This window comes from Nothoprocta perdicaria, unplaced genomic scaffold, assembly GCF_003342845.1.
Source record: "Nothoprocta perdicaria isolate Ctin4 unplaced genomic scaffold, notPer1 scaffold_156, whole genome shotgun sequence".
NCBI classification, from domain to species: domain Eukaryota; kingdom Metazoa; phylum Chordata; class Aves; order Tinamiformes; family Tinamidae; genus Nothoprocta; species Nothoprocta perdicaria.
This window is the reverse complement of record NW_020454716.1, coordinates 325,314-339,729: the sequence shown is the minus strand read 5'-3', so window position 1 is coordinate 339,729 and position 14,416 is coordinate 325,314. Positions and strand designations below refer to the sequence as shown.

Below are 14,416 nucleotides of genomic sequence, written 5' to 3'. Positions count from 1 at the left end.
GTGACAGAGCAGTGGAACAGGCTGCCCAGGGAGGTTGTGGAGTCTCCTACTCTGGAGGTCTTCAAAACCCGCCTGGATGCCACCCTGTGCCACATGCGGTAGGTGTGCCTGCTTGAGCAGGAAGGTTGGACTAGATGATCTGTAGAGGTCCCTTCCAACCTTAAATAAATAAATATTCTGTGAATCTATGTGCTAAATCTCCTTTTGGCTTGACATACCATGCTTTTGGATGGGATGAGACACCTCTGAAAAACAGCTCAAACTTGAATCAGTTCGAGCTTCTCATGAAACAGCATTGCAAATGGCATACAAGAAGGCTCAGTTCATGGCTTTTTTCCTTCCTTTCATGGCCATGTAGTTGCAACACACTCTATAGAGTTCTAGTTGAATAGAGATTTTGGGTTCATTTGTTTGGACTTAATATAGTTTATGCTTATTAACTTATACTGGATCTGAAATTGGTGAAATCTCTGATTCTTATCGACACAAATATTGAGCTAAAGTACCTAGATTTTTGTGAGCTCATCCTGCAGTCCCCAGAAGCACTAGAGGCCCAGTTAAGATGTTAGTGGGATTCCTCAAAAACTAAGGGGCCAGTTTTCATGCTGGGGTGAGCCAGGTGCTTAGTTCTGACTCATGAAATGTAGTTCATGCAGTCACTTCTGTAGACCTTTCTGAGCAGGTAAAGCAGCCAGCAGTGTTTTTCAGCAGTTGTAACTACAACTCCGAGCTTTAGTGATAGATACTAGAATATCATCAAGTAGGTGTCTCTGGTCAGGCGAATGAGCATAAGTGATTGCAAGGGATATCACATTTCCACTGGTCTTCTGCAGGCTAGTATTGTACTTACAGGAATACAAGAATTTACAGCAATTTGTTTTTTCTTCTGTGACTGCTTAGATTTTCCAGAGAAATAAAGCTGTGGCCAGGCTTATTTTCAACTCTGCTTTGCTCTTGATTCATCAGCTCACATGTATGCTGGTTATAAAGGCAAGAATGAGTTCCAGAGTTATGTGGACCTCAGTTGTGTGCACTTCCTTGGGAAAGGGATTTGAGAATGGGAGAGCTTTGAACTGCTGAACTGCAGAGACTTGAATTCTCTGCAAGAAAGCAAGATAATAGGCAATGAGAGGGGTTGTGTCAACCAAAAGCAGGAGCAGAGATGGGAAAACTTTTATTCCTTTTGAAAGAGGTTTTCATTTTTGAGCTAAAACATCAGAATTTATTATTTACCCGTCTTTGAGAATTTGAGTCAGTTACACTGAGTTTGTTCCGAGTGTTACCTTTCCTCTTCACCCTAGTCTCACCAAATTCCCTGTGGAGGTCAACTCCCATGGGAGTTTCCTACAGGCTTCGGGAGATACCTGCCACTGCCTACCTGGCTGCAAGAGGATTTCTTGATCTTGCCAATTTGAAGTCCTGCTGCGATGGGAGCCAGTTATTCCGTGACGTGTTTGTTTCCTGCTCCAGCTCATGTTTACACGGCAGAATGCTGCAGTACTAAGAGTAATGAGCAGCCTCGCAGCTGTCACACCAGCTCCATAGACTTTCTCGGGTGTCAGCTCTTGGCTCGCTCACAGGGTCTGGCTTGGGAGCCCTTGCTGCACATGCCCAGAGTATCTCAGCTGCCTTCCTGCCTTGTGCCAGGAGAAACAACTTTGGATGGTCCCTCATGAAAGCTGCRCGTAAGCAGAGGAATCGTTTTCATTCTCTGCTCCCTCATGAAGTCCAGCGCGGTGTAAACGAGTCTTACTTCCTGTGGAGAGCTCAGCAAACTTGGCCTGAGGACTGATAAGTAATACCAGTTCTCCTAAGATATGCTCTATCTCTTCCTAACTCTGCCCTGAGCTTTCAGCTTGTCAATTTGTAGAACCCTGGGACAGGGATTTGCTTGTTCAGCTCCATGGGCTGTTTATTTAAAGGGCCTGGAGAAAGTTACTCCTTTTATCCTAAACCTACTGAAAGTGACCTGCACTTCCCATCTCACTGGGAACTTTAAGTAGCTCCTGTTCAGTTATTCAAGCCCTGGAGATGGTTTCTTCAATGCCAGGAGGAGGGATGTGAGTATAGTTACTAAGCTGATTTGTCCCAGACCACAAATTTTCAGGTGATTCTGTGATAAAAATCTCATGAGTATTGTGTTAAAATTGATGGAAACTTTAAAAGAATTACTCTCCTCCTCYCTCTTCCTTTCATGTTATCTCCAGTCTTACCTCAGACATGAGAGCCCAGGTGAACCTTTACTTCCAACCATCTAGTCTGACTACTTACCCTGGTAAGAAGGAACTCGATTTATGTTTTTTCCTGGAAAGCTACCAGTTTCCTGTCTGCTGATCCTTGTGAGTAAAGGTTATCCTGTTACACAGGTATTTTATTTGACTTGGTGTGTGTGTGTGTGTGTGTGTGTGTGTGTGTGTGTGTGTGTATGTGTGTTTCCTGCAGAAAGCATCACAACTGATGCATTGCCCCCAGCAGGTGTAGCCTTCGTGATCCAAGGGCTCTCAAGGAGTTGGGTGCAGATACCCTGGAGTAGCTGCTTAAGTTTGCCAGCAACATGCTGCTGTCCAGTAGTGCTGTTGGAAATGGGATTTTCTGTAATTCTGGAAGTAGATTTTCCAAAGTACAGTCAGAGAGTGTCTCCGGCTTCTTCTCAAAGCTGAGCTGATGTCCCCTATTCTTGCCTCTGGAACTACTGTCCCCTGTGCTGGGGATCTTAGCCGAAACAGATCTGTGTGTGTGTGTGTGTATGCATACCTATAGCTGTATGTGGATGTGAGAAACTTCAGCTGAAGAGTGGCACCATGAGATGTTTCTGTGATGCTTGGGGACAGTCTTTAGTTATTTCTAATGTTGATAGCGTGAAGATGTTTTTTAGTTTCTCTTTGTTCTTAAATTAGTTTCTTATTCTTCACGTAACTGAGAGGGTGTCTAAGTAAACAAACAGTGCTGTTCAAACTGATGTGCTCTGAACTCTGGACGCTGGTCATTCAATGTCCTTGAGTACAAAGCAACCTGGTGCCGGCAGGCGACAGGGCCGACATGTTCAAGGGACAGAGGGACGTGATTCACTCTGCATTCCACCTTATAAACTTCCCCTTGCCCTTTCCCTTCCCACCCCCCCTTCTGCCTGGCCATAAAAGAGCTCCCTGTGTAATAGGAGTTGGGAGAGGGGGAGGAATAGCAGGCCTACGATAGACCTAGCTTTGCTCAAACCTTGGAGGATGTCCAGCATGACCATGCTGAGGGATGAGCTCAGGGAAATGGTTGGAAGTTCAAAGGCCTTTTTGTGTCGCTTACTGTCAGTTGACAAATGTGCTCTCTCGGGCTGCCCAGTGAGATCTTCCTGCAGACCCCCTCTTCCTTACACTTGTTCCCCACCCCGTGACTCGGCTCTGCTGCAGAGCTGGGTTTTCCTGCTGCCTTTCTCTGCGTTCGGCCGATTTCAGCTGCGTCCCGGGACTGGCCTCTGCTCATCTCTTTCAGGAACGCATTGCGTTTCTCCACAGATGTGAAAATCAGGCAGGAATTGAGTGGGAAAGGAGGTTGAGGTTTAACTGTGTTCCCTAATCCTGCTGCGAGCAGTGGCAAGAACCACGTTAGTGCAGTCTGTGATTACTTTCTCATCAGTGGAAGCACTGCCTATGAAGGACCTGTAGCTTTCTTAGGGAAGAAAATGCATATCCTTAATTCTACATGAGGGAAAAATGGAGCTAGAGAAGCAGGACTGTGCAAGAGTCAATAGCCAAAGCTGAGAAGAGAACATCAGGGATCTGTTTGCCAGTTAACACAGTTTGTCCGGATGGGTCTTGCTCCCTCTCTAACAACAGAAGAGCCTGACAGAAGTTCTTACTGCTGACTGTGCTGTCAGGTACCCTCCTCCTGACCAGAGGACGACGAGCATGGAACTGTGGCTTTTAAAACTAGGAATAGCAGTAAAATGCGTTGTCAAATTGTATAGCTCTTCCGTGATGTTGTGGCAAAGTGGTGGGGGTAGCTGAATCTTACGCCATGTGTTTTCCTAAGTGGGACCTTTCAACTTTTGAATTTCCTCTTAACTTCTGTATTTCCAAACAATCTGTTTGGACATGTTTATAACAGCACTAAGTGTTAACCCCGGACTAGTGCTATGCCCTCAGCTTTAACTCCCTCTGAGTATAACTCATCAAACTATGAAGTGATAAATGGCCAACAGAAAAGCTGAGTAATATTAATAATCTGGGCACAAAGGGCTTCAGTGAAACCAAATCCTGACTCCTTCAGAGCTAGAAGGAATTGCTGGGATGTTTCAGTGTAGACAGTTTACTCCTTAATGGCAAGAAGGGATTATGGATTAGGAGTGGGAAGAGGAGGTTAGAGAGAAACTTCACTAGTATGAAAACTGTTCCTGGAATCTCTTGCATTTTCCTTCGAAGCATCTGTTTCTGAGCATTATTAGATTCAGATTAGTGATTTACGAGGATCACTGGCCTGATCTCATTGGCAGTTCATATACTCTGTGAAATCTCAGGCTTCATTCATTATTTTTTTTTGTCTTAAGTTGGATTTGTGGGTGTTTTTTGTTTTTGTTTTTCCTCTAAAGGAGAGCTCCTATTGAGGGGGATTTATCTTCCCCCCTGGAGTTGTCTGGGCTGGCACACACTTGCTGTCTGCAGGGCTGGGAATTAGGTCCTCCTTTGTACGTGGCACTTTGTACCCTGCTCTCTTCACCCTGTGCTCCCCTCCCCTGCTCTTGAAGCTCCATTTTTCATATTTAGGGAGAGTATGAAATTGGCTGAACTGCTCCCTGGAGGGGTGGAATTTCATTTTGTGCTGTTACCTCATGAAGAGATGCAGCAGTTCAATGGGATAATGGTGTTAGCTCTGAAGCAGCGCTAATGTCCTAACCCTCTGGGAGCCACAAGAATTCTCCCCTGGAGAGTCAGCATGCAAATTCCCTTCCAGGCGGCTCCTGTGCAGCCCTTTGGTGATTAGTCACGCTGGGACTGGGGAGAACGGGCAGAAAAGCACATGCTGGGGGGATGGTCTTAGTCCCGAAGCTGCAGCTGAGGCCGGGAAGGGTTTGCTCCGCGTGCGACGTATGGAAATTGCACTTGGGGTGGGACGGCTCATGTGAGAGACTGACGCTCTGAATCCAAAAATCGATTGTTGTTTTGCTTGGAAGCAGTTTGGGAACTAGAGTATTTTTCCCTTATGTGTGCCCTGGAGAAGATGGGGAAGGTCCTTCTCTCCATTTCAATGTGGCTGAACTGGGATGCCAAGAGAAAACTTGATGCAGGCAAATGGCAGTTGCAAGAGCTGAGTGCTGTCAGGTCTGTGGGACACAAAAACAGATCTATGTGCCCCTCTCTTCTTTATTGCTGTCTATCTGGACATATGTCTGCATGGGGCATCTCAGAGGTGATATGGAGGTCTTTTTCCCAAGAACCAGTGCCAGATTGGATATGTTGTGGTCCAGTGCAGCATTCAGCACTGTGTGCAGTGCCCTTCTGTCTGATCACCAGAAAGATGGTATTTCTCTGCTCTGTGGGATGCTTTTACGTCTTTTTCTTCCTCATATCCCCTCCAAAGGATATATAAAGTCAAAGCAGCACAGTTGTCACTTGCTCTGTGTGATCTCAGCTGTACACAAATACTTCACCCAGCAAACAGAGTGAGAGACATTATTGCAAAAACTGCTAAGAAGATAATCCCAAATTGTTATTAGGAAAAGGAAGAGAGTGCATCTGTTAGAGCAGGTCTGGGCTTACCTGCTCTGGTATGTTCTCAGGATGGGAGGCTTTGAGGGCAGGCCCKTTACCGCAGCTCCTGCAGCATTTCTTGCACAGAGCGGGGTGCGACTCTGCATCGCCCCATCTGTGCTGCTTTCCCCCCTTGCAGGGCAGGGGAGCTGCCATTCCACTCCACTGCCAGCAGACTCCTGTGCTGGCCAATGTCCCCTGTCCCCTTTGCTTGTCCCTTCTGGAGGCCTGCAGCAGGGTTTGGGTTGCTGTGCCCATACCTGGGGCATAGCTAACTGCCCTTGGCAGTGAATTCCTGCCTCCGAGCTTGCCTTACGTGTGCCTCAGTCACCCACGCCGACAGGGAGCCCTTGCTGAAGCGTGTGCTGTGGCACGTGCCTTGCAAAGCACTGCACCCAAACCCGCTGCTCCTCACAGCTCCTCACTTGCACGCTGGGTAAGAGCAGGAGGGCAGACCACATTGGGAAGCACATGGCAAAGGATTGATGATGTATTTTTGCTTGTTATAAAGGCAAGTCCCGTTATGGCAGGATAACAGGCAGGGAAGAAACTCAGTGGGGAATTGTGGCTGCTGCTTTGTGGTGGAAAGGTCAGTGCTTCTCTCAGGGGAAGAGACTGCCAGGCTGCTGACCTGTCTTGTCCCCCCACAAACGTGACTTTTCCTGGTGCCTCAAAATTTCACATCTTTGTTTCTAAGAGGTGTAGCTCCTCTCCTTTGGGAGGGAAGGGACTTCCCTCGCAGGAAGGAAGCCGGCGCAGCTCCGAGTGAGATATTTCTTTGCTGTTGCAGTGCTGCCCACCTGCTCCCCCTTGGACTTCCACTGCGACAACGGGAAGTGCATCCGCCGCTCGTGGGTCTGCGACGGAGACAACGACTGCGAGGACGATTCTGATGAGCAGGATTGCCGTAAGTCCTCTCTAGCGGCGGGTGGAGAGACTGGTGCCTGCCTGCCATAGCCGGGGAATGTTAACCCTTTGCCGTAGGAATGTGYGAATTTATCTGTTTGTTTGGTCCTTCCACTGTACGTGCTGTATGGTGCCTCTGGCAGGGGCGACTGCCTGATGCCTCAAAGCAGGGGGACCCTCCTCCCTTGGCACCTGGCTTTGCTCCGCAGCTCTGGGGCCCAGGGGAGGGGATGCCTCTCATCCAGCTGCAGAACAGTTTATACCCTGCAGCCTGGTAGTTAATGTCCCATGAAGCACTTTCCCAAGCTGTTCATGTGCACTCCTGCCTGTGGAAACGCCTAACCCCTTCCAACCAAACTGCCTGTCTGGCTGACTTCCTGTGGCTTCAGGTTCCCCCGTCTGCTGTGCCGCGCAGAGCTCTCCCAGCATCCTTGCCCTTCGGACAGAGCTCCCTGCGGAGAGGTACCTGCATAGGGATGGATTTGCCCAAAAGCTGAAGGTCTGCAGTGATGTGAGGCCCAGTTCCAAACACCTGCTCTGGCAGGTCACCTGTTGTGAACACACCTGTGACTACTGTGTTGCCTGTAAAGCTGGCTAAAATAGAGAGGGTTCTGCCTGTGCTGTTTGAGCTCAGCCCCACCGTCCCCCTCTGTGCTGAGGATAAGGGTTACTTGTGGTTGGCTTTCATTAGCAAAGGGTGTTCAAGGATACAACTTCCTTTTCTTGCAACAAATCAGCCTGTGTGTCCATGGCAGCACATGCCAGAGAGCCAGATTGTTATGTAGCACTTGAGCTTCAGCTTCTCTGAGGCTGCACTGGTTACTAGGGCTGGCATCAAACTGCAGTTTGGAGCATTTGCTGTTTGCTGTTTGGCAAAGGTGGCTGCAGCTCATTAACAGATATTGCTCTGCAGCCCTTGAATTCTGCAAAAGGTGTGTGCATGATAACCCAGAGTGGCCCTGATAGAGGAGSCATGTCTCAAGAAAAGCAAAAATAAAGCCTTGGCCAGTGAAGTATTATGTCTTGTCTTGCCTATGGCTTACTCTCCATGGTTGYGTCCCTGCAGCACCACGGGAGTGTGAGGAAGACGAATTCTCGTGTCAGAATGGATACTGCATCCGCAGCTTGTGGCATTGCGATGGTGATAATGACTGTGGTGACAACAGTGACGAACAGTGTGGTGAGTAAGGTGGCCCTGCTGGTGCCCTGAAGGCAGCGTCAGCCCCCTGCCCTGTCAGCCCGTACAAAGGGGCTGCACAGACTCCTACCTGGACAGTTTTGTGATCCCTTTTAGCAGAGTGAGGGCTCACAGCTGRCCTGTCTGGGCTGGCCTTGTGGGATGTTCCCTTCCCATGGGCAGCTGCTTGTGATCTGAGGCTGTGGCTCAGCTACCTTAAAAAATCACTTGAGACTTATTGCTGCTTTACATGGCAATGTGAATTCCCATGGATACCTTCTGAATCCATCACCCTGTGCCATCTAAATAAATACTGATAGATTTGCCCAGGTACTGCATGACATGGATATGCTAAATTAAATGAGCTGTATTGTTGTTTGCGGGTTCCCAAGGAGCCTCAGAAGCATGGGATGGTCATTTCCTGGGTGAAAAGACAGAAGTCAAGGCTTGGTGTGCATTGTGTCTCAGCAGATATGAGAAAGTGCTCCGAGAAGGAGTTCCGCTGCAGTGACGGTAGCTGCATCGCTGAGCACTGGTTCTGTGATGGTGACACGGACTGCAAGGACGGCTCGGATGAAGAGAACTGCCGTAAGTGCTCTCTSTGCTGTGTAACCACAGGAAATAGCCCTTTGGACTCGCCACTCTCTTGGCATTTGGCGTGTTTTCTGCAGACGGGATCAGAAGTGGGTTAGTCCTGCTTGTGCTGGCAGCTCTGCTATCTTCTGCTGTCTGAGAGGGCACAAGAGGAGCATGTGTCTCTTGTGCTATCTCATGGGAACACCTGGACTGCTCCTTCCTGCTTCCCTATTCCTTCCCAAGGCAGTGTGACTTCGAGCCAAAGCCAGGGGCTTACACTTTAGTGAATACAGCTCTGTGTTAAACCTCGGGAGCTGGAGGGTCTGGGGGAAGAGAAGACGATCCCCTTCTGTATCACCTTGTCTTATTCCAGTTGGAAGTTCTTGGGGAGCTCTGCCTGCTGGCAGCATCCTTGGGGTGGCTGCATGTGCCCAGCTCCCACTGCAACAGCTGCCTGCCGTGCCAGCTTCTCCGCTCGGATGCGCTTCTCAGGGCTCAGCCCAGTGAGGACCAGTAGGACGAGTGAGCTGGAAGCTAGTTTGGCTCATGGAGATGGGAGCAGGGGGTGCTGTGAGAGCCCCCAGCGGTTTGATTTGTGCCCCACCTTGGCAGCCTTGCAGCAAGGGGTCCAGGAGCCTGGGATGTCCCTGGGAACTGACACGGCCTCCCTTCCCTTTCCCCAAGCAACAGTTGGTGTCTGTGGAAGCTGCAGCGGCCCCTTCCCCCACGCTGCTCTCCAAGGCATTTTGCAGGATTTGTTCTAGATAGCAGGAAACTTCAAAAGGCTCCGGGAGGGGGATCAGGGCCGCCAGCTCCTGAAGGGCAGGGGGAGTGGATGCATGGGGGAGTTGTCTTTTATCTCTCCAGATAATGAGAACTGGCAGGGAGCCAAAGGCTGCAAATGTTTCTAAGCCAGGAAAGGGCTCTGGGAGGAAGGCAGCCTCGCTCCCTCTGCTCTGCTCCTCTCTCCTTTCTCTTTCCCTTGCCTGCCACTTCCCTGCAGGCCATGAATAGGCCTTGGAGAAGGGAGGGGAGATGTTTCAACCTTGTCCATAAGGTGGTGTGGAGATAGCTAGAATTGGTGCCCCTGTCTCTACCCCTCCCTCTGGAATGCTGCTCAGAGCCTGACTATTTTTTTTTCGACTCTGTCAGGTATTTTAAGTATAGATGCTTTGTCAAGAAGCTCAGTTTGGCTACCGCCCTCTCTCATTTTACCATTTTCCATGTGGTTGCTGTCCTTATCTCCAGTCCTTTTTGTCCTTCTAGGACAAGGGACTACATGCAGTTCTTTTTGTTATAGCAGCGGTGTTTGTTTCGTTTTTGCAGTTGAATTACACTAAAAGACCCAGTAATGTGTGCCTCACCCGAGGAATCTGTAAGGTGTGCTTGGGTCTTCTGCAGAAGAAAATGAAGTCAGTGACTTAAATTCTCCTTCAGTATCTGCCCCTGCATATGACTGAACAGGAGCTCTGTGCTGCTTGTCTGCTGCCTCTGCCATTGCTTGAGGTCGGATGCAGGCAGGCTTCATGTCCCAGGCTCTATCAGTCTCTTTTTTCTTTTCTTTTTTTTTTTTTTTTCCTTTTTCCTTTCCTTCTTTATTTATTATTGGAGCTCCTCGGCTGAAGGCRGAGTGTCTAAGTCTGAAAATAACCACATGTTCTCTGGACAGTATGAGAAGAGATGTCAGCTTCTGTCACATGAGGCTTGGATGGTTTTCGTTGCTTTGCACTAGTGTGCTGCTGAAGAGAGAACAGAGGGGAAACCCTTGAGTGGATTTGCTGGCCTCTGCCCAGGGTCACCTTCCTGGCAGTGCTCCTTACTGATAAGACACAGTTTATTTTGGTGACATCTGGAGAGGAAAGGGAAGGGTAAAATCTCAAAGATCAAGTACAAACCTGGGCACCTTGATGCTCATTTCCTTTGCTTTTCAAGTGTTTATTTTTATTATGGTTTTAAAGGAATTGTTCCTTTATATTTCCATATTTTGACCTTGCATATTCTGACATATCTCAGTGTGTTATGAGCTACACCAAAAATAGCTTTATTTTTTTCTTTTCTTTTAATCTGACTTTTGAAGTTTAATAAGCAACTTAAAATCTTTCCAGAGGGCATGAAGCTGTRGTACCTTTAATGTAAGATGGAAGAAAGTGACACTCCTGGATCCTTTTCTTGCTTTACCATCACCTTCTTTCTGCCCAGTTGCTCTCTCCTCCGCTCTTCAATGGCTCTCAGAAAGTTTGTAGAGTAGCATCATATGCAATGGCTTTTTTGTTTGCTTGTTGTTGTGGGTTGACTGAACAGCTGCCTTGATGCACAAGTTTAAACTGCCCCCCAGCTAAGCACAAACCACATTCGGGTTCCTCTCTGTAGTACAAGTAACACAGAACTATGCGGTAGTATTTAGTAATCTTGACTGTTTTTGCAGTGAGTGCTTGCTAGTCCATTGCTAGAGTGAAGAAGGTAACATCTGAACTAGCTTGTGCTCTGTCAGCTCAGATGTGTTTCCTGTCGTTCCTTTGTTAGCATCGGATGTTCCAGCTGCCACATGCAGCTTGGAGGAGTTCCAGTGTGCGTATGGACGCTGCATCTTGGACATCTACCACTGTGATGGGGATGATGACTGTGGGGACTGGTCTGATGAATCTGATTGCTGTGAGTACAGGGTGACATGCACCTGACTTGCAAATTTAGGTGGATCTGGCACTGGTTTGGGGAAGGGTTAATGTATAGACAGTGATACACAAACTGGCTCATCCATTTCTTTATTTTCTAATACAGGAATGTGGGAGTGTTGGTGAGAATTACTGTGTAGTCAGGGCACTCATATACAAGAATTGAAACCATTTCCAAGAGAGGCTTATTTAGGACCAAGTTCCATGACAGCAAATCACAAGGGGGAACTGAGGGATTTTGGGGATGTTCCATTCTGAATTTGCTCTTTGTGTTCTTTACCATCTCTGTAGCATCTCACCAGCCGTGTCGCTCCGGGGAGTTCATGTGCAACAGTGGCTTGTGCATTAATGCTGGCTGGAGATGCGATGGGGACTTYGACTGCGATGACCAGTCAGATGAGAGAAACTGCAGTGAGTGCTGGGCACTGGTGGGAGCGTCCGGCTTCTGTAGACACACGGCTGTGTGTGGGAGCGTTAGCTTTGGAGAGCGTCTCTTCTGACCCTCCTTGTTTATGTAGCTGTGTCCTTTTGGTCCCTCAGCTACATCTATGTGCACTGCTGACCAGTTCCGTTGTAAATCGGGGCGCTGTGTCCGTCTGTCCTGGCGCTGTGATGGGGAAGATGACTGCGCAGACAACAGTGATGAGGAGAACTGTGAGAACACAGGTTTGGCCTGCTGCACTGCTGCTTTTAGCTAATGATTCCAACTTGGAGGTAATAGGTAGTAGAGACTCCTGGATGACTCAACCGAGTTAAGCCTCAACTTTCCATGTTTCCCAGCATGCAGGRTCTGTATCCTGTTGTCCACACTTGCAGGCAGGTCAAGATCTGTGTGCTTAAACTAACTTAAATAACAGAGTTAATAAATAGTAGATCCCTGCATCTTCCTAATCTGTCTCCACCAAATGACTGTTCTGTCACCACATAAGTCTGAGACAATTCCATTCAGACTTTGAAACACTAACAGTGTGTCTGAAATTATTACCTATGTCTAATGAACTGAGTTTAACTTGTACCCTCCCAAAAATTTGGGATAGCTTTAGTGCTGCCACATGAAGTTGCCAAGTGATTCTTCAAGGGAATAGAATCAAAAAGGACATTTAATAGCAGCAAAAGAGCCTTTTTTTTAAACAAAGRGAGCCAGCCACCTTCAGGCATTTGCTCAGGAGTCTTTCCTCTTCTTTCTAGCAATCATCTCGCATATAGCCAGCCCTTTGTAGGTAGGTAAAGAGAAGAATTTCAACATATCCTAGTGTTGTGATAACCCTCAGGGAATGGAGGGTCTGGAGTTTTCCATTTMCCTTAGCTCCTCCAAGATGTCTGAAGACCTTACTGAGGCAAGTGTGTACTGGTTAGTGAGTTCCTCCCTTTGAGTAGAGCCCAGGTACTCATACTAACAGTTCTAGATCAATGCATTTTAGTTGGTTTAAATGTGACAAAAGAGATTTGTAAAACTGTGTCCATTGTTTGGGCCCGTTGGATGGGATAGTGACTGTTGCACAAAGACAGACGAGCTCAGAGGCCCTGGAGAGGCACACTTTGTAGTAATTTGAGAGCTGCTGCTCTAGATCTGTCAGCTGTCATGAGCACCATGTGCAGGAGTGCTGGTCCTGAAAACAGCAATTGCACTAACAGGCAGGGTGATAACCCTGTTGTCCTCGTCCTGTTAAATGAGGTATTGAAAACAAACATTGAGGAAGAGCTGAAGCCCAGAGATGAAATCAAACATGCAGGGGCCCTGAAATTTGAAAGGAGGAAAAAAAAAAAAAAAAAAGAAAGAACAGGGGAAAAAACAGTGGCTGAAAGGTAACTGAGAGTTTCCAGACTTAGCAGAGGGTGTCCTGGCTCACCTACTGAGAAGCAGTGCACTGTATCAGTGTCTGTAGCAAGGGTTTAATAACCTTTGTCATCTCTGATATTTTTATCATGTGCAGTGATAAAATTCCTAGGGYAGGAGGAAATCGGCTCAAGTAAGGGTATTTATGGTCATTATGACAAATGAGATTTAATTTCGGGATCCTTCATGTAAACCACTTATCTACTCTGAAAAATAAATTTCATGTGATTTGTTTTTGTTTCCAGTTGGCAGGTCTGTTGGTTCTTACTGTTTCACTTAATCCAACAACTTCTGCCTTTTTCTCTGCCGCTTACAGACCCTCTGCCAATCTGTTTTTTTGTTTGGTTGTTGCTGTTATTTTTCATCYGTGTGTGATAGCTGTGTTGCTGTGTTGTGTTCCTAGGATTATCAGAGTGTGATAATTTAGAAATCCACTAAACAGTGATTTCTGTACAGTTATCACTGAAGAAACATATTGGCAGAGTCCCCACAAACAGCATTACTTTACTTACAAGAATACTCCACAGAGTCTCTCTGCTAACAGCAGAATCTGAAGTGTGTAGCTCATGTGTGAAATCCTGTGCCTGAGCTCAGATTTCAAGGATGCGTATAAATCCCATTTCAAGTCCGTCACAGTGCAGTTAGGATTGGACAAGACACTCATTCCTAGGCAGGTTTAAGATCCATAGCCACGCTGGGATGGCATCTCAGATGATTAAAGTCAGAAACTGGCTCCTCTCTAACATGCTGAGAAGGGTTGTGGAATCTGGAACCAAAGGGAGTTAAGCCGGGGCCCTCCAGTCATTCCGAGAGAAACTAAATAGCTGAACTTCCTGATAAAGCAACATTATCCTCAGTCTGGAGGAGAGTTTGCAGGCCTCTGAGTCAGCATCATGATAGGAGGATCAGTGAGGGATGCAAGATGAGCTGAACCCAAGGAAAGAAGACCACTGATTTGTGCTTACATGTAATGACTGTAACAGATCTTGGAAAGATCTTGGGAAGATCTGCTGCCTCCTTTGCTTTACCTTCCTCTACCTTTTCCTTCCTCTACTGCAGGAACCCCACAGTGTGCTCCAGACCAGTTCCTGTGTGAGAACGGGCGCTGTATTGGCCAGAGAAAGTTGTGCAATGGTGCCAACGACTGCGGAGACGGCAGCGATGAGAGCCCCCTTCAAAACTGCCGTAAGTCTTCCGAGCTCTGTCTTAAACATAGACAGAGGCAGAGTCAGTCTGGTGTTGCTGAGGGACAAGTGTAGGGAAGGAAGCCCAGAGTGTAGTAATGGGAGAGTATGGCTTGAAAACTGAGGAAAATGACTTTGTGGTGGTTTTGTCAATTACAGACTGCGGAGAGGGAACAATGGGAAAAATTAGGCTGTCAAGTGTAGAGGTTTGTTTGCAGAGACAGTGAATCCCCAGGCTTGCTGTTCCACGCTCCATTGTCCAAGTAACAGTTGGGGCAGATGCCCTTGGGCTGTGGGCTTCCAGGGAGGGTCTGCCTGAATCAAGG

General features: G+C 47.6%; 1 protein-coding gene across 1 annotated transcript in view; it reads left to right on the top strand.

Annotated features, from left to right (window-relative positions):
• Positions 1–14,416, top strand: part of LRP4 (LDL receptor related protein 4) — a 46,567-nt gene that overhangs the window by 11,459 nt on the left and 20,692 nt on the right. Inside the window, exons 3-9 of the mRNA XM_026035122.1 lie at positions 6,529–6,645; positions 7,711–7,824; positions 8,293–8,409; positions 10,921–11,049; positions 11,361–11,480; positions 11,610–11,735; positions 13,966–14,091. Of these exons, the coding sequence (XP_025890907.1) occupies positions 6,529–6,645; positions 7,711–7,824; positions 8,293–8,409; positions 10,921–11,049; positions 11,361–11,480; positions 11,610–11,735; positions 13,966–14,091 (849 nt within the window). The remainder of the gene's footprint in view (positions 1–6,528; positions 6,646–7,710; positions 7,825–8,292; positions 8,410–10,920; positions 11,050–11,360; positions 11,481–11,609; positions 11,736–13,965; positions 14,092–14,416) is intronic.